The following is a 27,603-nucleotide window of genomic DNA, read 5'->3' as shown; positions in this document are numbered from 1 at the left end:
AAGAATAATACCGAGGGTCGGGGCAGTGGGCTACTGGGGTAGGTTGTAAATGTACCCTGTACTGATTCAATAGCTGAAATGACGGGGCTGACTTTTTCACTGGTTTAAGGCGCAATGAAGGTGTGAAAGAGCAGAATTTAATGAAAGTGGTGGAATTTGGCTAACTTAGAAGTGGCCCTGCGTGACGACCGGTTCCAAATGTAAATAAGTGTTCGTGTATGTATTGTTGCGGTTTGAGAGCAAGGGGTGGCACAATTCCTGGAAGTAGCTTGTTGTGACACAATCCTACAATATTTTATTTTCGCTGAAAATGGTAAACAAAGTCACACTGCACGTTTTAGAAAGTGGTGTTAAACATTAGCCTTTGTTTGAAACAGTTGACACGAATCATATATATATATATAGTGCATCCGGAAAGTATTCACAGCGCTTCACTTTTCCCACATTTTGTTATGTTACAGCCTTATTCCAAAATGGAATAAATTCATTTTTTCCCTCAATTCTACACAAACACCCCATAATGACAACATGAAAGAAGTCTTTTTTAATATGATGCCACAAGCTTGGCACACCTATCTTTGGGCAGTTTCACCCATTCCTCTTTGCAGCACCTCTCAAGCTCCATCAGGTTGGACGGGGAGCGTCAGTGCACAGCCATTTTCAGATCTCTCCAGAGATGTTCAATCAGATTCAAGTCTGGGCTCTGGCTGGGCCACTCAAGGACATTCACAGAGTTGTCCTGAAGCCACTCCTTTGATATCTTGACTGTGTGCTTAGGGTCGTTGTCCTGCTGAAAGATGAACCATCGCCCCAGTCTGAGGTCAAGAGCGCTTTGGAGCAGGTTTTCATCCAGGATGTCTCAATGTACATTGCTGCATTCATCTTTCCCTCAATCCTGACTAGTCTCCTAGTCCTGCCGCTGAAAAACATCCCCACAGCATGATGCTGCCACCACCATGCTTCACTGTAGGGATGGTATTGGCCAGGTGATGAACAGTGCCTGGTTTCCTCCAAACATGACACCTGGGATTCACACCAAAGAGTTCAATCTTTGTCTCATCAGCACAGAGAATTTTGTTTCTCATGATCTGAGAGTCCTTCAGGTGCCTTTTTGCAAACTCCAGGCGGGCTGCCATGTGCCTTTTACTAAGGAGAGGCTTCCGTCTGGCCACTCTACTATACAGGCCTGATTGGTGGATTGCTGCAGAGATGGTTGTCCTTCTGGAAGGTTCTCCTCTCTCCACAGAGGAACGCTGGAGCTCTGACAGAGTGACCATCGGGTTCTTGGTCACCTCCCTGACTAAGGCCCTTCCCCCCCCCCCGATTGCTCAGTTTAGACAGGCAGCCAGCTCTAGGAAGAGTCCTGGTTGTTCTGAACTTCTTCCATTTCCAGATGATGGAGGCCACTGTGCTCATTGGGACCTTCAAAGCAGCAGAAATTTTTCTGTACCCTTCCCCAGATTTGTGCCTCGAGACAATCCTGTCTCGGCAGTCTACAGACAATTCCTTTGACTTCATGCTTGGTCTGTGCTCCGACATGCACTGTCAACTGTGGGACTTTATATAGACAGGTGTGTGCCTTTCCAAATCATGTCCAATCAACTGAGTTTACCACAGGTGGACTCCAATTAAGCCGTAGAAACATCTCAAGGTTGATCAGTGGAAACAGGATGCACCTGAGCTCAATTTTGAGCTTCATGGCAAAGGCTGTGAATACTTATGTACATGTGATTTCTTCGTTTTTTATTTTTAATAAATTAGCAAAAATTTCAATGTTGTTCAATTTGTTAATGTTGTCATTATGGGGTGTTGTGTGTAGAATTTTGAGGAAAAAAATGAATTTATTCAATTTTGGAATAAGGCTGTAACATAACAAAATGTGGGAAAAGTGAAGCGCTGTGAATACTTTCCGGATGCACTGTATAGATATATATATACTACTAGATCTATATATATATATAAATCTAGGAATAAATGAATAGAGTATTATATATAGTGCTCACATTTATTTCTAAAAGTAGCTAAGAATGAGGAATAATAAGAAATCTACACAAGAATCCTGCATAAGAAAATTAACAGGTAAAGTCACAGGTAAATTCACATCCAAAAGGCAACTGGCCTTTTTCACACCCACTGGTCATATAGAGAATCCATTTACAATTCATTGTGTGTATGTGCGTTAAATCACGATTTTTAAAAACAAAACAAAAATCAAGACAAACATTCAGTATAACTGCTACTAATTTTATTAACACAAGTACAACGTTTCTAGTATATGGATACATTTTTATCCATAACACATTTTGGTGACAACAAACAAAATGCATACAAATTAAAATCAGTTTAATGGCTAGATAGTCCTAAACTACCTATGAAATGGTTCATGCATGAGAAAAAAACAATACAATATATAAAAGGTATATGTACAAAATAACCCCCCAAAAGAAGGCTTGTTCTATGCAATCTTATCCCAAATAATGTAAAAATCTCTACATGCAACAGCCCTTAAAGTATTGCAATTATCTAAATCAGAGTACAACAATGACCACTACTGCAATAAACACCTTAACATCTGACATATTCTAAATTAATATGCATTTATTCACAAATGCCGGTAACCTTAAAAATGGAACACATTTTATAAAAGAGGCTGGTGGAAATCTCAGGTGTTCTACTGGATTACTTAAATGGAGTTGAGGACAGTCAAAATATAAAATACAGGCAATATGTCACCCCTACTCTCCAAATTCCATCAAATTTGTGTGTGATGTGTAAAATGCAATTCAATAAAGTCAAATGTTGGTTGGCTGTCATCAGGCAAAAAAAAAAAAAAAAAAAGAGAAAAAAGAATAAATAAAATATAAATAAAATGCTTATTGCCGTTTAAAGGTTCTTAAATATTCCAGTAAAGAACACGGATCAAATGAATGTATGGTATACAGGCATTTCATGGGTTTTGTTCTGTTATATGCAATCAGCCCTAGTGTTCTGTTCCTATACAGGATACGCTTTCCATTACTGGGTGTCAATGCACTTGAGCTGTGGGAGACACTAGCGGTGAAACCCAAATGGATTCTGAGTTTCTGCAGCTCCAGTCCGACATAATAATGAGCAAGTCCCCTGTATAATGTCCATGTACAAGACTACATTATGAGTTGCTGAAATTAAAATTAATGATCAAAACAAATTAATTTAATATAAATGTAAATGTCAAACAAAATGGACAATTTTCCAAAGAGAAACTATTTAACAGCAAGACAAATTTTCAATGTCACAGTTGCCATGCAATCTGGCACCATTTCAACATCTACCCAATATGACCAATGTCAAGGGATTTTAAAAGGTCAGATGAAAAGAACTCCACCCCTGTAAAGAACTAAAACTGCTGTAGCCCAGCATAGAAATTAGAAGTGCAATGGTTCACTTTGTAGCAATTTACAGAAATTGATAACTTTAAGAGAAACAGAAAACATGAACAGAGAACACCATCGTTGTTGTTCTGTTGTAGAGAATTCAAACAAGATACATTTTGTTTTGGATCTGCCAAGACGAAATCAAGGCAGTTAAATACACATTTTTACATATTATTACACAAATACTATATGTCATCTATCCATCCCAACACTCGGTTTAGATCCAGTTTTCAACAAGGATTCAGTGTCAGGGCTTGGGGTCCAGAATTTGGGTTAAGTGCTTGCTCGATCACACAAAAACTATGATATATGCATGTATGCATCAGTGTACATACATATACACAAAGCTTGAGGATTAAAGTGTTACATGAAGAATATTTAGGAAAAAAAAAAAAGACAAAAATGTCATTCTCATATTTCACATTTACATTTTTTCCCCTTAGAATATGCTAATGACATAATTTCCTGTTACATTCCACAGTGACAGGAAGGGAAATGGAATATACACACTGTGCTCAGGCTTGCAGGATCAGGGTCTTTCAGACTGAAGACCGAGGAGCTCAGGTCCTCCTAGATCAGGTGAAGATGGGCCCTCCGCTCTGGAAAACAGGTCTGAGTAGCGATGGCTTGAGATGCAGGGCTGGGGCGTGTGAGGCGACCCGAAAAATACACACACGCACGCACAACGGGGGGCTGCTTGTTACGACACGCGAATCATCTGGGCCACATTCTCTTCACCAGCCTGGGCTGCCTCCTGGTTCTGAGGAGGGAGGAGGTGGGGGGTCAGTATTCATACTCCAGAGATGGAAAAAGCAGTAACAAAGCACACTAACGAACCATTCTTTACACTCGCAGTACATGACATCTTAGCACAAATTAGAGGCTCTACACTGTAGCCTGCTTACAGTACATGAATTCTTAGCACAAATTATAGCCTCTACACTGTAGCCTGCAATTACTCTCAGTGAAACGCCGAGATGCATTTTGGCAAAGTTGACTTTCCTGATCTTTGGTGCCTTAATCTGTCATCAGGGTTCAGACCATCATCAAGCTTTGATGTCTTCATCCTTTACGCTGCGTTAGTGATGGAGTGTGCATGTGCTTCTGTGCGTTTCCCTTCTAATCCCTGTCAAACAAATCTGTGCTCCCCAGCAATACAAAACATCGCTTGAAATAAAACTGCTTCTCTTGCCGACTCATCCAGGTCAGTTAAAAATTATGTGCACACATTAACTGCCATGAATAGCTTTTATTGCAGTGCCCTCGTTTTAAATGACATGGTTAGAAAAACAAGGGTTAAGAAAGACAATGCAAGCACAGCAGAATTAGGTGGCAACTACTGTTAGACAATTTTCAGCTGTGTTCATAGCTGGTGTTCTATTAAAACTGAAACATTTGACTGTCAAGGAACTCACAAATGTTCTTGAGACACTCTGAATTTATTTTTTAAAAAGAACAAGTTCATCCTTTTATTCAGTTTTAAAACAGTAACAAAACAGGGAATACTCATTGACATGTATAACAAACAAGAACTCATATGATGTACAACTGTACAGCCATGGTATGGACAAAGAAAAGCAGGAAGAAATTTAATGTGTAAAAAAAAGAAAGAAAGAAAAAAAAAAAGATATGCAGCACAGTAATTCAGATGGAAACATTTAACAAATTCTGAGGAACACAGGATGAAATCCTCTCTCTGTATCCCGTATCCCAGTCCACAGAACACTTTTACCAGCGTCCAGCATAGTACCAACGCATTCGTGGTCACACTTTACAATAATAGCTGCAAATGTGTAATTAATGGGTGAACATGTGCTGTGTGAACAGTACTAATATAACCTGTGCTTTTCTGAAGATTGACTGCATGGCTGAGAAGTTAGAATTGGTGCCAGCAATAACGCTGTGGCCAAGGTCTGCATAGGACACCGCAGCACAACATAGCACAGAACCACCCATTTTTTTGCAGCAAATATTCTGAAGTGCTCCAATTAGTGTTAAAACTTGTAGTGAAAAATCAATACAGTACCTTTGAAACCACCCCTTATATCCTAGCCCTGCATCTGTTTAATAAACACAGTGTTAGAGAGGTTTACAGCAGGGCACAGCACAAGACAGCAGCAGTAAGCAGTGACAACACAGCGAGGGGGGAAAAACCTGAAACATTCACACAGTGTACAGGAGCCAGTAACCCAAGAACAGGAACATACTGGAGACACCCCCCCCCCCCCCCGACTGCTTGCTGCAGAGGTGTACACAAGTGAATGATGGGCGTTATATGGCACAAGACAAACACAGTGATCGCTAGTGATGAGCCTAACCGAACACTACCCTATTCCTTAAGTAAACAGTTCCTTGTGACTTTGAAACTTACAGCAATACTGTGTGCCCAATGATATAGAACACTATTTAAGAGTACATGTTTATGACTCAAAGTACTCAATTCTTCTGCTGATAGGACTGCAGGACACTACATAGGTACAGGTAATTAACGATAATAATTAATAATTTAGTAGTTAGGAGAGTAGTAGTAACATTGCCATGAATGGCCGTTCTCTGCCTGACGCACATTCGGTTAAATGAAGCCATGTAGGAGAAAACAGCTTCTGTTTAGCACTGTGAACTACAACATTTCAATGGAAATTGCTAGGTGAATAGCACCTCTGTCCTTGAATTAGACAACACTGAACAAGCTTATTGAACACACCGCTCATGTAACAATACCAATCACAAGACACCGAGACTGACGCAAGGCACCATGGGATTGCGGGCCTGAACGAGGTTCGTGGGCGAGGGGAACCAGGCCGGGATCTCAGCAGCTCAGCGAGCCGCTCGCTGGCTCTCAGTGCATTTACGCCATTGCTCAACACAACTTCAATCTCCCCTTACATTTCCAAACAAACCCGCGCAAGAGCAAAAACACAATAGTATAAAATAATAAACATATCGATGGCAGTACAATCAGCAGTAACAGCACACAGCCCTGGGGGATGTTTAAGATGCACGGAAATAAGAGTTTAGATTCAGGGTCACAGCAGCACAGTTTGGGGGGTGGAGCGCTGGGGCTGGCTACCCCAGTGGCGGGGCAGGTGTAGGGGGCCAATGGGAGTTGAGGTCCACTCCCCTAAAGCCCTCCTCCTGCTTTAGGCCTCCCTGCAGCATCCTCACCTGCATGGCCAGCGCCATCTCCTCCTTCTCCTTGGGCGAGAAGAAGCGCCCCCCGTCACCCCGTTTCCGCTGCATGGCGTGCCGGTGTCGCGACTCGTGCAGGTATTTCTGCGGAGAGAGGTTTCAACAGGTTTCTACAACGACTCTCAAACTCCAGTCCTGGAGGGCTGCAGTCTCTCCTGGTTTTTACAATTTCCTTTTAATTAGCAGTGATTTTAGGCCTTGGAAACGAGGTGGGCAAACCCTTTAGCAAATAGACTTAAACGAAGCAATCATAAATCCCCCTTTGGAGTACTGCGGGCTTTGTTCACACGTTTGTTAACCAACAGCACCCACTAGTGGATATATAGGTTCAGGGTCAATTCTGAACCCAATTCTGAACTGGCGATACTCCAAATCAATTCTTCAACTTGAATAGAAATTTTGACAGGACCAAAAAATTGATTTAGAGTCCTAACGGCTCTATCTGCAGTTGGGTCTGTGTTATTAGCAGTGTACATGTAGTCCTAACAGGTCTATGTTATTAGCAGTGTAAATGTAGAGTCCTAACAGGTCTGTGTTATTAGCAGTGCACATGTAGAGTCCCAACAGCTCTCTATCGGCCCACTCACCCTCCTCTCCTTGGGGATCTTGCCCTCGGCCTCCAGCTTGGCGCGGGCCTGCCTCCTCTTCAGGATGCGGTTGTACTGCTTGGCGTTGACGTAGAGCGGCTCCTCCTCCAGCATCTCTGCCCCTGGCAGCGGTATCCTCTGCATGGTGGGCACCGTCCCGCTGCCCGGCACCATCTGGACCACAGACACAGGCCTCAATCTCCCCAAAACCACCACAGCGCCGCAGAGGCTGGTAAGTGTGTTGTCTATGCACAGATATGTTAGGAGGTGATTCACTGACACAGAGCCCAAGCCAGATTTCCCCATGGGGACAATAGAGATTCAGAGACTTAAGGAATTCATTAAACAATCGGTACCTCCACCAAACATCTGAAGGTTTTTATTCACTCAGAACCCAGACGGCCTCTGTGCACAAAGATCCGTTCATTGGATGAAAACACTGCAAACTGTGAAACCAGTGCTCTCTCTAACAGGGGCTCTCTCGGTGAAGAACTGAACTTCCTCGTGTGTGCAGGGTGAGGGGTGTGAAGGGCGTTGACACACTGTGTGCCATAACGTTTCGGCTGCAGTAGGGTCCCAGCCTTGGTCCCACACCTCGGGTGCTGGGTTCGGGACCTCATAGGCGGGCCTTACCATGACCATCCCGCCAGCGTTGACCATGTTGCCGGACACTGGCAGGGTAACGGTCACGGTTCCTGGGCCACTGTTGGTGGTGTTGGTGTTGGAGCCCGCCTGTACGATCTGGGCCCCTGCCAGACTGGCAGCCGGGATAGTGATCATTCCTGTGAGGGTCAGTGAGGGGTGGGGAAGGGGTTTTGGACAAGGAAAGAGAGGAGAAAAAATGAGGAATTCTCTCAACGCATACAGAACACATTCTGCCGTGTAGGTGAGGGTCCACTTTGGGTTGAGTGTGTGTTTAAGTGAGAGTGTTTGTGACAGTGTGTGTGTGTGCGCGCGAGTGAGAGTGAGAGTGAGAGTGAGAGAGTGAGAGAGTGAGAGAGTGAGAGAGTGAGAGAGTGAGAGAGTGAGAGAGTGAGAGAGTGAGAGAGAGAGAGAGAGAGAGAGAGAGAGAGTGAGAGATGCACTGTGAGAGCACATGAGCGCACGTGAGCTGTAAGTGCTACCTTGCTGCAGGATGGTTCCATCAGCGTTGACTGGCTGGTACACAATAGTCTGCCCCTCTGCAGTCTGCGCCACCTGCTGACCCTGTACAGTAATCTGCTGCTGACCCTGCAGGGAGCACACAGTCACAGTCAATAACGCTACACAGAGAACACAGCCAGTCAATCCAGCTACACAGGGGGACACAGTCACGGTCAATAAAGGTACACAGGGAAACACAGTCACTGTCAATAAAGGTACACTTACATATGTATCCTCCTCATAATTGCAAAACCTTTCATTTTTTACATGAATGTCTCTTAATTTTCAACACTTGCCAAAAGAATCAATATGAAAATTTAGTAGCGCAATCCATTCAACACAGAATCTGCATTAATACAATGTATTTCAAGTGTGAGAATTTAATATTCAAATGTTTAAGTGAGAAGACATTCTGTAGTTACACATCATAAAAAGCTTGGTGTTGGTTCAGGAGATGGACAGCTGGGATGGCTCTGGGGGGGGTAAGTGTGGCGCTGAGATCCGCATGGTGGTTCTGACCAGGTTCTGCCCCACTGTGACAGCGGTCTGAGGGTTAGGTTTAGGATTGCAGTTATGGAGGAGTAAGGGTTAGAGTCATGGTTTAGGGTTATGAAGCATAAGGGGAGGGGAATGGTGCTGACCTAGTTCTGGGTTAGGTTTAGGGATGGGGTAGGGGTTATGGAGGATTAAGAGTTAGGGTTATGGGTTATGCGGTGCGGACCTGGTTCTGCCCGGCCGTGACGGCGGTCTGGGGCTGCTGGATGATGATCTGCTGGGTCTGGCCCTGCTGCCCCTGGACCTGCAGCGCCTGGCCCCCCTGGATCTGGATCTGCCCTGGCTGCACCAGCTGAATCTGGGACGGGACACAGGCTTTAGCCTCCTCAGCGCGTCCACTTAGGACACACTAGTCATTTTTACAGTTATTACATGGGCACGTTCATCACTTTCTCCATATTTATCAGATTCTGCTGCACTGTTTACATAGCCTAACTAGGCTTGACCTGTAATCATGTGCAATGCACAGTACAAGGTACTGATCTGCACAGTATCACTGCTTGTGTTAAGGCAGGAATTAACTCTGGCCCTTGAATCTAAATCCAGTCCTGGTTTTCTTTTCTCCTGGAGCTACCAATTGGCCAGACTGTTTTCACACCTGACTCCCAGGTAATGGGAAGGTGGATAACCAGCAGTTCAGCCCTTAAGGACCATGAGTTGCTGAACTCTCCAAGAATTTGCTCACCTGCTGAAGACCCTGTGCTCCGGACACTGGGACCTGCATGATGGTCTGCCCCTGGCTCCCCGGCATGGCCTGCACCATGATTGGCTGTCCAGACGAGGTGATGAGCTGGCCACCACTCACCTGCACCATGAGGGGTTGCCCCTGCACCTGAGACAGGAGGGGAAAGAAAACAGATGAACCCAACTGGACAGTTTAAACCAGGTGCAGTACCTCAAACCACTACAAGGGCCAATGGACATTGAAGCAAGGCTACTGCAAACAGCCAAGCACCATAGTACAGGCTCTGCATAAAATGGTACTCATACTCAAACACACAAGTAAGTAAGAAAGAGAAGACTATGCAAGCAGGATATCAGGTCGCCATGTGACATTATACAGCTTCATGCACCGACTTGCTGCTGGCTGTGGAAGACAAGATGGCAATGAACAAACAATGACACCCACTCAACAAGTTCACATCCCAACATCTCGCAGCCTCCATCAGCCATGGAGCCTCCAACAATTGCTTACATCTCCATGTCAGTTAAGAGTTTGGTGCTGGTTCACTGCCAGAGGTACAGCCAGTTACCTGATAGAAGAATCATAATTGCACCAGTTACATTTTATACTTCTTTTTTTGTATATTAAGATGGCTCAGCACTATTTTAGGCCTGGCCAACTGCTACAACAGATATGAATTTGCTGAATTGCAAGACTGTACCATTCCATTCTCCATCTATGCACATTTCCTTGTGTAAGTGTAACTCCAGGCTGGAGCTGAGAAGCTGAAGCTAACTGCCAGTTGGTACAGAGGTAAAATGCAAGATGGAGGCAGGCAAGATCAGCAGCCCCACTACACCATCCCCACTACACAGAGGACAGCAAGTCACAACTCAATCTCCCGTTACAAGCTGTGAGTGGACCACACAACACTACACAATGTGGGTGGAAGTGCATGGCATGAGGCAGGCCAATATGCGGACAGCTGTGGAGATGGCATGGGTGTTTGGTTCCAGTCGCGTGTCTGCGGGTTAGGGATGCTATGGAGCAGGGAGATGCAGTAAAGCCCATCACATCAGCATGCTGAGACAGCACACAGGACGAGCACGCCAGTGTTGGGATGGGGTGGAGGTCATGCAGGGGGTACAGGGCAGGCCTGGGGGTCACACCACTACCTGGAGCGTCTGAACCTGCTGGCCCGAGGCGGGGGCCACCTGAGCATCGGTCTGCAGCTGGACCGCGGTCACAGTGCCCTGTGTCCAGAGACAAGCCACTGTTACCCTACCCCGCTGCTGCAAGGCTGTTCCCCGAAACACACACAGACACACACAGACACACACAGACACACACAGACACACACAGACACACACAGACAGGGCCCTGCGTCCAGAGACAAGCCACTGGTACCATGTCCCCACTGCCATGGCTGTTCCCGAAATCTCAATCATTCTCATACCCATACACCACGGGTTCACAACTCCGGTCCTCGAGGGCCGGTCTGCGTTCTGGTTTTTGTTCCAAGCAATTGCCTTGTTTTTAATCTGCGGACAGCTCTTAACCTGGTTCAAGCCTGTACTTGAGCACAGTAAAAAGTATTACGATACACTTGCAGTCAGCACCTGTAGCATGTCAGATAAGATAAGATAAGATTGAGTCTAGTAAATAATTAAGGCCAGAAGTTGGCACAAAATCTTGAAACAGATCAGCCACACACACACACACACACACACACACACACACACACACACACACACACACACACACACACACACACACACACACACACACACCCTCAGATTTACTGATCAGCAGGTACAACCATTCAAAAACCGTTTCCCATTTGTCAGAAGGAGAGCAAGGCCTCAAGTGCCTTCGTAATTGCAGTTCAGTCCAAGATGAGTAGGTGGAAGGGACTGGCACGTTGGGGAAATTCAGACGGCAGCATCGGACCCCACCTGCTGCTGGATCTGTCCGCTGGCTGCCTGCACCACAATCTGCTCCCCGCTGGTGGTGGTGGTTGTGGTGTACTGTTCCATGATGGCTCCCTGGATCTGCTCACTGCCGTCCACCAATGTTCTGAGAGCACAAGCAGGACAAGACTGAGAAAGTGACAGCAAGATACTCAGGGCAGCCTGTAACCTAGTGCCTAAGGTACATGACTGGGCCCCAAACGGTTGGTGCTTCAAGCCGGTGTAGCCACAATAAGATCTGCACAGCCCTTGAGCAAGGCCCTTAAACTCGCATTGTTCCTGGGGGGACTGTCCCCCACTTAGTCTAATCAACTGTAAGTCGCTTTGGATAAAAGCTGCAGTTAAATATGACTAATGTAAATAACAAATTAAAGAATTAAAATGAAGATCAAGTAAAATCATGGGCTGATAATACCACAGACTCACTGTGTATGACGCCTGAGGTGAAATCAATTTGAAAACGGCTCAGAAACAAGAACCAACTGTCTGGGGTCTAGCATTCTGCATACAATTTTGTCAAACGGTGGGATTCGCAGAATTGACAGGAATGGTCAGAATTTGCTAAAGAATGCCTTCAGAATATTGCGACCAAAGGTCTTAGTAGATTTACACATTTGATACTGAAAACTTAAGAGGAAATACAACGAATGTTTACTTTTCAGGGACAGAAAATAAACCGAGCTAGACTACATAATTTATAGAGCAAGCGGCTAACTTGCATGTATAAAATGTAACGTTAGCTAGCAAATATAAAATATTCTGCGAAAACACGCTTGTGTAATTTCCCAGCTAAATTGCCAAGATGCTTATACGTACATTGCTAGATATCACCATTAACTTGCTTGACAACAATAGGTCACAGTCTCAGTAGGTAGCCAACGTGTTGTAGGAAAGTAAAAAGAGCGGAATATCGGACGTTACATAGCTTGTCTTTCATGCTTTAGAACTCAACTACAACCAGAAGGAGGCTAAATGCAAAGTACATTATTGCAAATGCCATGATTTGCTGAATCGTATCACCCGCTGGAAACAAACAGGTCAATCTGATTCGTTAGAAGCCTGTCTGGCATGCATTTACTTTCATAATACGGTGGGGGCAACACATCAGGCGCCATTTTCTGAGTTAAGAGAACAAGCTATATTATTGCAAATATGAAACTAGCTCGGTAACTTACTCGCAAATGTATAGCGGAGTTAGAAGAACACAGCGCCAAAGACTACATTACTGCAATGTTATTAAATTAAAGTGCCGGAACATTGAGGTGTTCATTTCAACTAGATTGCTAGCTAGCTAACGTCAACGTTAATTTAGCTAGGCTATTTATATGGATACGCTTGCTTTGCTCAATCCACGTAAGCCATTATCTGTACAATTATTTTAGGCATTGGTTAACTTAAGTTAACGGCGCACATTTTCAAAATCGACCGCCAGATATAGCTAACGGTAGGCTACAGCAGGCTACAGCGTTGGTAACTAACGTTAGCCAAGTTGGGTCAACAATCAACTGCCTTTGTTTTCGGGACGAAAAAACCAAGCTGGATTTTTCACGAAAAAAAAAACAAAAACATTTTACGTACAATCTAACAACATACTGGTTGGTTGTTAGCTATACCAGTCTAATGTACGTGAACTCAACCGATAGCCATGCTGATACATTGTCAAATACTAATGAGGAAAGAAGCCCAAAGAAACAAAGACCCTTCTTGGTTAACGATAGTCTAGCTAGCGGTATTTTCTGTGTTGGCTAAGTCTAGTTAGCGAGCCGTTATAGTTCCCAATAACGCTTACTACTAGGGTAGCAACAATAATTTGGGTCAGCTAACTTTCTTCAAATTTAAGAAATAGTACATTTGCGTTAGCTAGTCGTTATTAGCCAGCTTGTTAAATTAAGACTGGGGAATCTATCCAATGTAACGTTAACCTAGCTAGTTAGTCTTGCTCGCTACAAATTGGCACATCCACTGCTAGCGAACGTTACCAGAGTAAACTTTGTAAAAACATTTTTTGCCGTAAAGGAAACAAAGTGCCATTTAGCACCCAAATTAGCTTTGCCAACCAACGTGAGATGGAGTTTGGTGTTCGCTTGATGGGATTACATGGACAGGAATTGAGGAATAATACAACTAAGTATGGTTGTATTGTTAGCTAAATGTGACTGAAAATACAACTGGTTTATCAACCTGGTACTAGCTAGCTAGTTGGTCAAGGCCGTAGGCCAGGACGTTTGGAAATTCATTTTTCATTTAGCGTCAGTCGCTGATTGGAACTAGCAGCACTACACGAACACTAGCACTAATTGTGTGCGCCAGGTGAAAAACAGCCATTTGGCTAATAAATCAACGATATACAACTTGGAATTCATACAACCCATCTAGTTGAAGATAATCACAAGTCTTAATATATCACTGGTTAGCATAGCATTTACTGTACAACCAAGTGATGCATGGCATGTTGGTTAGCAAACAATCTAGCTAGTAGGAATTGTAGCTAGCTAGACTAGTTAACGTTAAATGGTTTTGTCAGCTTGTACAAACATGAACACAAGGCCTTTTCCAATGTATGCGAAAACGGGGTACGTAGCATGCTGGCCTAGGGTAGTTTTTCAAAAGAACTGAACGTTGACTCCACGAAAGTACCCCCTGCTAACGGCTACTTTCTGCATGAGTCTACGATGTGTAAAATACAGTTAATTCCTGCATTTTGTGGCCATAGTAATTTGGTTGGTCAATAGCACACCAATCCCCTGCTGTCGGCTCCCTTCCCCTCCAAGCCGCGCTCCCTCTCACCGATTCTCCGCCGCCCGATTCCCCTCTGATTGGCTCCAGTACCGAATCACAAAACCCAATCACCGAGCTCAAGGCGTGTGGACAAAATGGCGCAGCAAAAAGACCTCCAACAAATCGGACGATGCATTCCCCTCCCCTTGTCTTCTGCAGGCTTTCCCACGCCCCCTTGTGAGCACCGCGCAGGCGCTTGCGATACACCGCTTCTACCCTCAAGCCATCGCCGTTGACACCGTGTTGACATAGGATTGGCACCTTTTTTGTTTGGAACTTGAATGTTAGCGATTTACTTTCTTTGTGAAGTACATCAATTAATAAAACTAGTAGTAACGTGTGTAACACAAATTACCTTGGGGTTACAGCCATTATGTATATGGGTAATGTATAGATAAAAAAAAAAAAAGATATTTATCATCAGATCAGATATAGTATCATTAACCAGATGCACCCATAACGCAGGACGCTGCTCTAAACTAGATATCCAATATCAGTATGTAGGCCTACTATAAATTCATAATGTGCTCAGTGTCTACAGCTGATTTCTCTGATTTTTCACAAGGTAATTAAGGCTACTGTTCGGACTGCTTTTTGAGTGAACTGAATATATGCATTTCTACTTCGAGTATGTGGGTATGCCAGTGTTTACAGAAACAACTCACTTTCGAATTTACTATATTTATTATGAAGAAAAGAAAAATCTGCCTTGTAAAAGTACCAGGAAGTACCAGTAAGTCCATTTGTAAACCACACAATATTTTCTCAAATATACAGAAAAAAACATAGCATTATAAAGTTAGAATTCTATTTGAATACACCGTTTAGCCACCACACAATCTATGTACAGCCATTTTATCAGAAAGAAATATGTCATTGTTCACATCATACCATACCATCTTAACTGTGTCTTATTTAACTTCAGTTTAAATAAGACACAAGCCTCGTGAATTTATCCAAGAGCTGCCAATCAATTATATCAGAGCCCAAAAGTCAAGCATAAGAGAGCAATTCACGGCGTAGATTCCCCTGGTCAGAAAAAGATATTGGTTTTGAAGCCCACCATCATAATAAAAGAAATCTGTACAGAGCAGTCAAATGCTAGAGTGCCAGAATCAGTCTCTTCAAACAAGTCCATATTTTACATGTCAAATAGTTTACCTACTATCTTAACACTCGGAGGAAATTATGTCCACACCCAGATGCTGGACATAATGCCAGACTAACAAGGCTGATTCAATGCTTCCATTCTTCAGAGTGCACCTTGCTACATTATGGAACATAAGTAAAAAAAAAAAAAAAAAGTACACTTCCTTGTATCATTTTCAAATTCTTTTGGGTTTACACAGAGCCCTGCTGTAGTACTGTAAATGAGATTGACAGCTCAAGCACAGGCAAGGGAGATTCTTTTGCCCGAACTAGAATATAACTAAAAATAAAAAGGTGCTTCCATTCAACCTTCAGAGATCTCTATATTGGAAATTATTCTAGACTTGAAATATACCTTCTACTGTTAATTGTCTCATGTTTAATGCACAAATGTTACAAATTTTAAAGACCAGATGATTAAAAGCATAGATGTGGGTGTATTTGAAGATAAAGGCAAAATAAACCAGGCTGCAATATTAATGGGAAAAATTAGTCTTAAGTTCTCTTAAGTAGTATGAAGATATGACACAAAACAGTTTTTTTCCACCTTGAATTGGTTCCAGACATCTCTGTGCTTCATAGAAAAAGGTCCAAATTGCTTAAAGTTCTCAAAAACCCATAAATCAATACCCATTAATCTTTTATTCTATGAAAATTTAGTAATTACAAATTGAGCAGGCACCATGTCTGTTCTGATCTCTATGTACTTATGTGACTGATGGCATCGAAAACTGATAATGGAGGTTTCTGTCACTAGTGGGTAAAAATAAAAAACAGTTTGCTGGTTACCTTTTAACATAATCGGTCGGTCACATATGGTTTATCCTGGCTTTTAATATCTATAATAGTACAATAAACCTTGCTAGAAAATGGCAAAATTATTTAGATATTTAGCCACCTTTAATGTACTGGATGTAGTCAGCCTCAGAACAGCTTCAATGTTGCTAATGAAGTGTGACTCCTCTGTTGACTACGGTAATGGAGATTGGTGGACATAAGTGCAGCAGCCGATACGTTCCTCCCTGCAACAGCTTTCTGACGAGCAGGGAAGCTTATACCCCCAGCCTCAACCAAGTAAAAAATAACAGTTTAGAGAAAGTAGTAAAAATGTAAAATGCTACTAAATAGAATATTTTATGAAGTTTCTTGCTTTTGGGGAGGGTTTTCATAGAAGACAGTGACTACAGGAGTTACCCTCTTTTTTATCTGGAAGGCCAGTTGACTAATCAACTGAGCAGAAAAAAGACAGACAGTGATTCATATCAACCTACATTTTTGTTTATGGTTAGCATTCCGTTATAGCTAAGAGACAAGAAAGGTGTTCCGAAACGTATGTTGTTTTGTTCTTGGTGCCGACAGCACAAAGTTGGTTACAGAGGGGAAAAAATCTGATCTGTACATTGGAATACCCATGAACACATAAACTGGTTAGATTTCACAATGACTGCTATTTTTCTCTGTGCTAAAGCAGGGTTGGGGTGAACCTACAACGGACAGTGATTTGTGTGAAACATTTTTTTCCTTTAATTCAACATGGTTGTGTCTGAGGAACAAGATCAAACTGAACCGTGTTCTGTGGAATACGATGAATAAAATATTGCATCTGACAATTTTATTGCTTAAGACATTCTAGGAATGGATCCTTTTTTTCCCCCGACCAGAATCCTGCTATTATAAGGGCTTACAGTTGTCATATTTTTTCAGTCTTCACTTCCCTATGATTCCAACAAATCTAAAGGGGGGGTACTCAGCAAGTGAGAGTGTGTGTGTGAGTGTGTGTATGAATGGTTGTGGGGGGGTGGGGGTTAGGGTTAGGGTTGGGGAGGTAAACCCGTTTAGCTTTTAGTATTTTTCAACCTTTTACATTTTTTAAATTAAGAATAATGATTGTATACATTACAGCAAATCATATAGACCTGGTCTTGATGAAAAGTTCACATCCAGCACTGGTGAATTCTGCTGATTTGCATGTCTCCATGATGTCACTGCAGGCTGTCCTTCAGATTGGAAATTCAACATTGGAAAAACAGGAGCAAACCAACAGCATAGCAAAGCTGTGACACAAGGTCAAAATTATTCCAATACCACACTTTCGTCTCTATATTTACAATACCGCAGTGGGACTGAAGGCCATCTCTTTGCGTTTATTTAAAAAGGGAAGCTGCACAGCTTGCCAAAGGATCTTGATGACATGAATGCCTTTTCGCAGGTTGCTGACCTCAGCCTGGGTCCTCAGACCGGCCCTCAGGTTTAAGGCTCTCTCGCGTGCTGGTCGGGGCCATTTCTCCCAGACCTGCAGCACAGCTGATAGAAATGATGATCAGAGTTTAAAGAACGGCCCTTCCCCCTCACAGACCCACAGGGGTGGAGCTGCGGGAGGTTTCCATGGTGACGGCAGGACGGGGCACAGGAAGCAGCAGCGGCGTTAGAGACCAGGTCGGGGCACAGAGAGGCTCAGAGGAGCAGATGGAGAGCAGGGCAATGCTTTGGGCGGTGGGGACTTTCCCAGCTCGTCCCTCGAAGTGGTGGCTGGTCTCTCTGGTTCTCCAGCTCATTCCAGAAGGTCCTGTAAACAGACATCAGAGTCAGTGTGTATGATGACTCAGGCTCTACACAGAAAGAGATGTAATCTTAATTTCTTTGTAAAAACATTTTATTTCTATCTGTTCAACAAAGAGAGAATAGAGCGTAAGAAAGTCCCACATCTGTGATGGCACAGGCCCATAACATGGACAAAGGTGTTTGAAGGTAAAAGAAAGGAGAGAATGATGCATGCTCTGATTGGGTCGGTCCCGCAGCACAGTGACAGGAGTATGCATCGGTCCACACCTCGTCAGAGTCGTCATGGTAGTCCCTCTTGCCAGAGTCAGCTGTGTGGCTGTCCAGCTCGTCAATCCCCTCGATCCCATTGGCCTCCGCGTGCTGCCGCAGCACAGAGTATCTGTGGACCAGGAACCTGTCGGATGTGGAGGAAAAAACTCATTCACACCAGAGATCACACTTTAGGGGCCTGTAGTGATCACTTCTCCCATTACTGATACTTAACCAGACAGTAATTATACCCAATGGAATTGATTTCAATGCCTCAAAACTGAACTTATAAAGTTACTTCAAAATCCCTAGCAAAATAAACCATAACGCTGTGTTGGTGTGTTAAAAAAAGCTTTTTGCTGTTCCTGGGAATGAATTGTTTTGGCAATACAAGGTTTTTGCACAACACAAACGCACAACTACTATAACTAATAATAATGGTTATAATAATCACAATACCACTGCCACTATAAACCTGCAGTTTTATGGGAATCGCAATCACAATGCTATGTGCTATAAAATGTCCTATACATGCGACTACTCCTGCAATGACTATTGCAGTTACCACAGTAGAATGGTTCAGTACAGGCTATCAGGCTGTCAGGATTTTTTTACGGGCTGCCAGGCATTGAATTTAGTGTTCTTGCAACGTGAATCAATATTTCAATCAACAAGGTATAAAAAAAACTAAAACTTATAGGAGAACTTTAAAGACACTTCAAATGCACTGTGTGTTCTAAAGAGAAATCAAACTTCTTGGGGGGAAAACTCCCCCAAAAGAAACAGTATCTTAGACTCTGAACTGGAATACCCAGGCTTATTGTAAATCTGTGGGCAAATGACAGTACCCACAAAAGAAAGACAACAGCCTGGAGTTGTTCAGAAACACAGCAGCTTGCTGATATGAATTCATGGCATTTTGTGTACAAAAGCACACTGGAATAGGCCAGGTTACATGCCTTCAACAAGATCTTGTGTCGTTTTCTGCATTAAAATTTCCACACCGAATACAAATGACTTATCACTCTTGCAGTCATATTTTGTTGAATTTCATAAGTTAATTAGTCTGTATATGCTGAAGGACATTAATTATGCAACACATTCATTTTGTTCCCATATTTCCCCAGAAGTTTAATTCATGTTTAAATCAACTGTAAATATAATTCATCCAACACTGACCAAATGTTGGAGCGCAGCACACAGTTTCAGCTCTGTGCCCAGCTACAGGCTGCAGCCAGATGGGAGCTGTTCAGCACCTAGCTGAAATGCGTGGTATTCTCAGAAACCCACAATCAAGTCAAGCAATGAGCTGTCAGGAAGCTTCGAGAATTTTCTGAATTAGATTATGATTGCATAATTAATGGCTTTCTGTAATAATGTACATTGCACGACAGCACTGATGACTGCAACAACCCTAAGAAGTAACACAATAGCAATTTTCAATGCTTAACCCATGTTTCACTCACCACAGGCTGTGAAATGAGGTTTCTCATGGATTGGTAATATGTATGGATAAAAAGCTACTCATTTGGGAGGCACAATGTTAAAATGTTTCTCAAAAAAATTATTTGAACCATTTGGGTCAATTTGAATCCAAATATAAAAATGTGTCATAAACTTTCAACTTAATTTCAGGCTTAAGGTCAATGCATAAAGAAGCAAAATGATAAATGAGAGATTTTGACCAGTTCTTTATAGCATTGCTTTCTTTTCAGACACCTCGTTTCAGACGGATAGACTGAAAATGAAAGAATGCATGGTTTTATGGCTGACCTTCCCCCACAGACGTATTTCTTCACAAAGAGAACGCCGGCCACCGTGCTGATGAGCAGGATAGCGATAACTGCTGCTACGATGGGCACAGAGCTGGAGTGGGATCCCCTCTGAGAGAGAGAAGAGAGATTGGGAGAGATTTTAAAAAATAAAAATATATATATATTGAGAGAGAAAGAAGAGAGGGATAATAAAAGCCTAACAAAACATGTGATAGTGCACAGGCCCATAATGTGGAAAATGGAAAAGGAGGGCACACTGCAAGTATGCTGCCTAAATACATTAATAAACATCAGTTCATCACAACATGATCGACCCTCCTGCACTGGGTGTTTGCCAGGACCCCATGTCAATAAAAGCAGCAATCTCCTTCAGCGTCTTTTCTGCACCGTTTATTCTGTCCTGCACATGTGCAGGTCGATTTTTCTCCACTATTTTTAATCTTCAAATAAGAACCTACACTGGAATGTGTAATACTTCTTGCAGGTTTTTTCAAGATTATTATTCATCATCCATGCCCAGTTATGCACATTCAGCCAATCACGTGTGATACGGCTCAGACTAACAGCACATGAATGTTGAGTGTAGAGTTGAAGAGCAGGAAGGCAGGACTCACCAGCAGCTCCTGCCCCAGCAGGTTGCTCACACACTTCTTGCTGAGGTCGATCTCCTTGCGCTCAGGCTTGGCCCCGCCCTCACACTTGTCTCCCGGGATCTTCCGATATCTGGTGGGTGGTAGGTCAAAATGGGGCAGTGTTGTCATTGGTTACTGCCCTTCCCCATTTACAGGCACAAGGTCAAGGTCATGGTCATGGTCATGGGGTACGTACCCAGTTTTATGGCTCTATAAAAGTACTCGCACTAAAAAAGCAGGGGAACACAATTTGACTGATTTGCAGATTTGAGTTACATCCCATTGTGAGGGGCAGATTTGAGTTGCATCCCATTGTGAGGGGCAGATTTGAGTTGCATCCCATTGTGAGGGGCAGATTTGAGTGACAGGAGATCATTTGAGCGTTACCCGCTGGTCTGCAGTTGCTCCTTCTTCCCGTGAAGACAGAATTCCAGCGCGTGCCCCTGTAGGTCGGGCTGCTCCAGACACTCAGAGCTGTTGGCAGCACGGTAGTACCCAAAATCACTGCAGGACAACAGAAAGCACAGACATACGGCTCAGTCCCCAGCTGGTCTTTAACCCTGGGATACACCCAATAAAAATGACTCTGTTTTAGAACTTATTTTAAATACATTGATACATCTTAGCTATAACTGGCCAAAATTGGTGTAGCTGTGTTCTTTAGACATTTAGATGGTACCTTATGCTTCACAACTCAAGGACAGTGTTAAATCCCAGCATTATTTTATCATCAACATCAATGAAAGTTCAGTTATTGACTGCAAAACAATCTGGTAAATTTTGTTAATAGTAACTTAATTATTTAAATTGAACTATAATTTGGGTATGACTAAATACTTAGTGTGTAACTGTGTCCAGTGTGCAGAGTAGTACAAGTATAATCTTCAATGGAATGTATGCATGTATATTACACGCCTTTATAATTGTACGTTTCTGAATTTGAATCATGCAGAATGAATCAATAAGTACCCAATTATGTATACAAACAGAGTTTAGATAATGATTGTTTGTGACAATAAGACAAAAAAAGGTGAGAACCAAAAAATCCTGTACCAACCCAAAAATATGAAAAATGGCCAGAAAGCCGGCTGCTGCCTTGAAAAGGCTTTGCAACCGCGAGGGATGTGTATGTGTGAGTAATTCAGTGACAGATGGGGGAACATCAGAAGGCCGGCTCATCTCCATGGCTTTCCATGCAGAGAGGGAAGTGGGCTCAGGCGTACCACAGGAAGTCATCCAGGGTGCAGGGGCAGGGCGTGGGCTGCTTGGTGACGATGTAGTCACGGCCGTTCCAGCACACCGAGTCCTTGCGCATCCGCAGGAACCTCTCCTTGTAGCCCAGCATGCAGCCGTCAGTGGGGTCGCTGATGTCATCAGAGTGCGCCAGCCACTGTACATAGTCCTTCTCACCGCCTACGAGCAGAGACAGAGACTGAAACTATGTTTGGGGTCAATTTGGGCCCCATCATTTTTCTCCCTTAAAAACCACCATCTTGATACTGTATTGACTCTTGGTGGGGTACCAACTTTGCATACAAAGACCTGTAGCTGTATAAGAATGAAAAAGTTAAATAATATACAGTCAGGTCCATAAATATTGGGACATCGACACAATTCTCCTCTTTTTGGCTCCACCACCACAATGGATTTGAAATGAAACAAACAAGATGTGCTTTAACTGCAGACTTTCAGCTTTAATTTGAGGGTATTTACATCCAAATCAGGTGAACGGTGTAGGAATTACAACAGTTTCTATATGTGCCTCCCACTTTTTAAGGGACCAAAAGTAATGGGACAATTGGCTGCTCAGCTGTTCCATGGCCAGGTGTGTGTTATTCCCTCATTATCTCATTTAAAAGGAGCAGATAAAAGGTCTAGAGTTCATTTCAAGTGTGCTATTTGCATTTGGAATCTGTTGCTGTCAACTCTCAATATGAGATCCAAAGAGCTGTCACTATCAGTGAAGCAAGCCATCATTAGGCTGAAAAATCAAAACAAACCCATCAGAGAGATAGCGAAAACATTAGGTGTGGCCAAATCAACTGTTTGGAACATTCTTAAAAAGAAAGAACGCACCGGTGAGCTCAGCAACACCAAAAGACCCGGAAGACCACGGAAAACAACTGTGGTGGATGACAGAAGAATTCTTTCCCTGGTGAAGAAAAACCCCTTCACAACAGTTGGCCAGATCAAGAACACTCTCCAGGAGGTAGGTGTATGTGTGTCAAAGTCAACAATCAAGAGAAGACTTCACCAGAGTGAATACAGAGGGTTCACCACAAGATGTAAACCATTGGTGAGCCTCAAAAACAGGAAGACCAGAGTAGAGTTTGCCAAACAACATCTAAAAAAGCCTTTACAATTCTGGAACAACATCCTATGGACAGATGAGACAAAGATCAACTTGTACCAGAATGATGGGAAGAGAAGAGTATGGAGAAGGAAAGGAACTCTGCATGATCCAAAACATACCACCTCATCAGTGAAGCATGGTGGTGGTAGTGTCATGGCGTCGGCATGTATGGCTGCCAATGGAAGTGTTTCGGGCAATATTATCTGCTCATATTCAGCCAAATGCTTCAGAACTCATTGGACGGCGCTTCACAGTGCAGATGGACAAAGAAGTGGAATGTTATGCAATGGCCAGGTCAATCACCTGACCTGAATCCGATTGAACATGCATTTCACTTGCTGAAGACAAAACTGAAGGGGAAATTCCCCAAGAACAAGCAGGAACTGAAGATAGTTGCAGTAGAGGCCTGGCAGAGCATCACCAGGGATGAAACCCAGCGTCTGGTGATGTCTACGCGTTCTAGACTTCAGGCTGTAATTGACTGCAAAGGATTTGCAACCAAGTATTAAAAAGTGAAAGTTTGATTTATGATTGTTAGTTTGTCACATTACTTTTGGTCCCTTAAAAAGTGGGAGGCACATATACAAACTGTTGTAATTTCTACACCGTTCACCTGATTTGGATGTATTTTATTAAAGCTGAAAGTCTGCAGTTAAAGCACATCTTGTTCGTCTCATTTCAAATCCACTGTGGTGGTGTATAGAGCCAATAAGAGGAGAATTGTATCGATGTCCCAATATCTATGGACCTGACTGTATATCTCTATATATATATATATATATATATATATATATATATATATATATATATATATATATCAGCTGGTGGATTGTAATGGTGATTGGGAGCCCTGTAAAGAGATGCAATATTATAACAATATTTATAAGAATTATTATGCCAAATCATTACCTTACATTACATTATAGTCATTTAGCAGATGCTCTTATCCAGAGCGATGTACAATAAAGTGCAGGGACTGGGTATAAAGTGCGCTGAAAACCCTAGAGGGAAGTACGGTTCCAAGTAGATAAAAACTTGTAGAATAATCAGAGCTGTCCAAGTAGCAATACAATAGTTGGCAGCTAGAACACCCCGAATAGTAAACAAATGATGTGCAAGTGCAATTATTACATATAGCATATACATTACCTTGCGCTCTGTGCAAATCATATAGTAATGATGAGTAGTATAACTACAATAATCATTAGATATCAAGCTTTGTCAACCACATCAGCAAGTTGAGGGCCAAATCCAAGTAAGAAAGCAAACGCAACAAAACTGAATTTTCCACATTTCTCTCAGCTTAAACCAGAGGGTTACGACCTCCAGAGAGAAGGAATACATCATATCTGTTGGCTGAAGGGCAGCGCTATCGATTCTATTCCACACCGAGCTGACCCCTGACCCTGATATGAACCCCGAAGACGGGACTCACAGTCGCGGGTGAGCAGCTGCTTGAAGTCGATGGTGACGGACACCCAGAACTGGCTGAGTAGGGACTCGCGGTAGCCCCAGATGCTGACATTCATGGAGCGCGCCCCGGGTTCAGACGCCAGCCCCGTGAAGAACAGCGGGTCGCTGGTGAAGTTAAAGACGTGCCAGCACTGCCCCTCGTCCGTGGAAAACCTGCAATTAGGCACAGTCCACATACAGCGCCAATGAGCCCTTCAATCAACATGAGCTGCATTTGTGCTGACCATCATAGTTTCTGAAGACATTGTAGGTTATTTAATGCCCAAAGGAGAGTCTGCATGTTAATCTCTTCGACAAGGATACGGATGTTCTTATAATGGTGCACTGCACCAGCTGTAACGGACACCTGGTTTCTCAGTGAAAATCTCCCATGATTCCAGACAGACCCTGCTAGGCTTCTGCGTTGGCATTTCCCCAAAAAAGTTTTAACGTGGCTCAGAAATAAATAAAACAGACCTTGGGAAAGGCAGTGAAGATAAGAGAGCTTTTAGGTTTTACGGAGGGAATTATATATTGATCCTGGTTTCACATATCTGTGAACTGATGAACAGTTGAACTTGACAGCTGAGGGAGAGGAAACCTGACTGAAACCATTTACTCATCTAACCCCTTAAACCTTACTTACTCAAGTAAATGTCTAGTGTTATCACACATAACAGGGACTACAGATGTAAAGTAGCTTCCCTGGCTAACATTGACAGACCTACAGAAATGTTATTAATGTACATTGCCCCTGTCAAATAAACTAATAAAAATGGTCGCAGCTGTATGGATTCAAGTCATAAAATGTATTTCATTGTATTGCAGCAGTATTGACCCACTGTAGTATAATGCAGATCCCACACTTACCCATTACTAGCCACTCATCATTTTTACAGAGATGTGCCACATGGGCTAGCATTAAATTCTGTCTGAGCTAGTTAAACCTGTAGCAGCCTTGCTGGGTATTTAATAATTTGCTGTAGCTCCCAGAGAGGGAGGTTTGTCCTGCTCTCGTCCCTCAAGAGTGCCTCTTGAGATTAATTGGGCAATTGCAGAGGAGAATACACCTAACAGCAAATAAACACACAGTGATAGACACACCTACACCCCTTTGTCACTCCACTCAAAACTATTCAGTAGCCAATTTTTATTTATTTATTTTTTTTATAACTGATTGATTTGAAAATTGACCGACTGACAACATAGTCATTGCAAACTCATGTTCGGAGCCAGCCAGGGGGGGAATGGGCTCCCCTCTTGGATGTGGTTCCACCCAAGGGGTCTTCCTATTTGTTCCAACAACATCCTTTCCCAGGCTTATGAATATAACTGGGCATTCCAAATCCAGTTTTTGCTTTTTTCAGTGTGGTGTTTGAGGATACCCTTTCCGGATGAGTGCTCATGGTCCACTGTGGCCTCCCCACCAGAGCTAACCCCGTCCTTCCCCACCTGACTCACTTTATCTGAGAGATGGGCTGGGAGGGGGTGTGCTCCACAGCCACCAGCAGACCCCCAGAGTCCAGGATGGCGTAGTGGTGGGGGCCCTCCAGGGCCCGTAGCCAGGTGTAGCCCCCGTCGTCAGACACATACACATCAGGTGCCATGACGGAGACGGCGTCGCCCACGCTCCCTGAAGCACACAGAGAAGGGGGTCAGAGGTCAGAGGTCAGAGGGGACGTAGTAAAGCTGCACCCTAAAAGCTGGATTCTCTCACCAGACAGTTTGGCTTCCGATGCTCAGCACAGGCCTAAATGGATGAGCAAGTATACGGCAAATTAAATTGCTCTTCTAAAATGCCATGTGTGGCGTGTATTCAACCTTCAACTGCAGTAACAGTCCTGCAAGCTTCCCTGGATATGCCCTCATCGTCACCTTAGGAGCACTTCATCTCTGTTAATAAGCCAAGTGGAATACATTACTTAAGCTTCTCCGTGCTCAGTTCTTCTGGAGAGAATGAGTCTCCATATATACAGACAAAATATTTTCCAACATTCATTGCCAAATGCCTGCAGGGTCTATTTCATACTATGGGCTGCTCTCACGTTCTCAAGGCATTTCCAATATAAATAAACTTTGCATATTAAAGACAAATGGACTGTTTATGACAAAACTACAAACGGAATGTTTATCAATTTATTGTCCTGAGGGAGGGGGGTTAGTATGCTAATGTTAAGTAGCTATGTCTGGCTGCTAGCGACAGATATTTGATAGCTAAATATTTGACATGATATTTATTGTTCCCTAGCTGCGGAAGCCTGTTAGCTGGCTTGCTACATTTCCTCATGACATTTGGTGCTATAGCTTTATCAGCTAAGCAGCGTACAGTCTGACAGAGGGAGGGCAGAGTGAGGTTAGTTGCTATAAAGTGAGGGTGGAGTTATGGCTGGTTGGGAGGCAGCCGTTGTCCTGGGAATGGCTGAGGGGGCCATGCGGGAGGTGGGTGGAAGGCGTTGCCTGGTTACCATGAGCCAGAATGAGCCCTACGGCGTTGGCCTCGGTCAGGGGCAGCATGGGGACGTTGAGCTTCATGGAGGTGCTGTAGGAGGCGTGGATATGGAGGCTGCACTGCAGACAGGAGGAGGCAGAGATATTACTGTCCCTGCATGTTGACTGACACACACACATACATACACACACACACAAAATCTCTCACACATGTCCAGGCACATGCTTTCACACACACATTCACAATCTCTCACACATGTCCTGACACACATGCTTCCACACATACAGTCACACACATTTCCAGACACACACATCCAGAAACAGACACACACAGCCAGACACACAGGTCTGCGCACACACACAGTCAGACACACTGACGCACGCACCAGAGTAGGCAGTCATAACATCCACAAGAGCAGCAAAGGTTCAATAAAACTGTACGGAGTAATCAGCAAAAGTAACAATAATAAATACGCTTAAGCTGAGAGAAAAGTACACAGTCAACTGCAAACTATTGCACCCACAATCTCTTAAGATATCAAAAACAGGCAAATGAAAATATTCGATGAATAAATACAGTTACAAGAAATGTTATAAAAAATAAAAATAAAGTCGTAAAGCATACAGAGTTTAGTGTTTAGTGGCTGAACCCATCTGTAGCCTGGGACCTGGTACATCAGCACT

The 27,603-nt window shown here is 43.3% G+C and overlaps 2 protein-coding genes across 10 annotated transcripts in view; both read right to left on the bottom strand.

Moving 5' to 3' along the window:
• Positions 1-2,228: 2,228 nt before the first annotated feature.
• Positions 2,229-14,444, bottom strand: LOC133110648 (nuclear transcription factor Y subunit alpha). 9 transcript variants are annotated; one of them, XM_061220896.1, is made up of 11 exons: positions 14,309-14,444; positions 11,507-11,627; positions 10,724-10,804; positions 9,573-9,719; positions 9,054-9,185; positions 8,314-8,419; positions 7,823-7,971; positions 7,190-7,363; positions 6,579-6,686; positions 5,440-5,473; positions 2,229-4,173 (listed from the first exon to the last, which is right to left on the bottom strand). In XM_061220896.1, exons 2-10 carry the CDS (start codon positions 11,585-11,587, stop codon positions 5,462-5,464), a joined length of 990 nt encoding a protein of 329 aa, XP_061076880.1. In that variant the 5' UTR covers positions 11,588-11,627; positions 14,309-14,444; the 3' UTR covers positions 2,229-4,173; positions 5,440-5,461. The 9 variants fall into 9 exon arrangements, 8 of the variants coding, with proteins under 8 accessions (XP_061076880.1, XP_061076878.1, XP_061076881.1 ...); XR_009704882.1 differs by having other exon boundaries at positions 5,440-6,686; XM_061220894.1 differs by lacking the exon at positions 5,440-5,473.
• Positions 14,445-14,964: 520 nt separating this feature from the next.
• sort1a (sortilin 1a) overlaps positions 14,965-27,603 on the bottom strand; it is a 42,789-nt gene continuing 30,150 nt past the window's right edge. The window contains exons 12-20 of the mRNA XM_061220526.1: positions 26,937-27,039; positions 25,933-26,104; positions 24,455-24,645; positions 21,890-22,079; positions 21,054-21,170; positions 20,649-20,757; positions 20,033-20,142; positions 18,278-18,404; positions 14,965-18,014 (exon numbers count right to left, since the gene is read on the bottom strand). Of these exons, the coding sequence (XP_061076510.1) occupies positions 18,000-18,014; positions 18,278-18,404; positions 20,033-20,142; positions 20,649-20,757; positions 21,054-21,170; positions 21,890-22,079; positions 24,455-24,645; positions 25,933-26,104; positions 26,937-27,039 (1,134 nt within the window). The 3' untranslated portion in view covers positions 14,965-17,999. The remainder of the gene's footprint in view (positions 18,015-18,277; positions 18,405-20,032; positions 20,143-20,648; positions 20,758-21,053; positions 21,171-21,889; positions 22,080-24,454; positions 24,646-25,932; positions 26,105-26,936; positions 27,040-27,603) is intronic.

Source organism: Conger conger, chromosome 14 (genome assembly GCF_963514075.1).
Source record: "Conger conger chromosome 14, fConCon1.1, whole genome shotgun sequence".
Lineage (NCBI taxonomy): Eukaryota > Metazoa > Chordata > Actinopteri > Anguilliformes > Congridae > Conger > Conger conger.
Note: the sequence above shows the minus strand (reverse complement) of the source record. Positions and strands in the feature narration are given on the sequence as shown.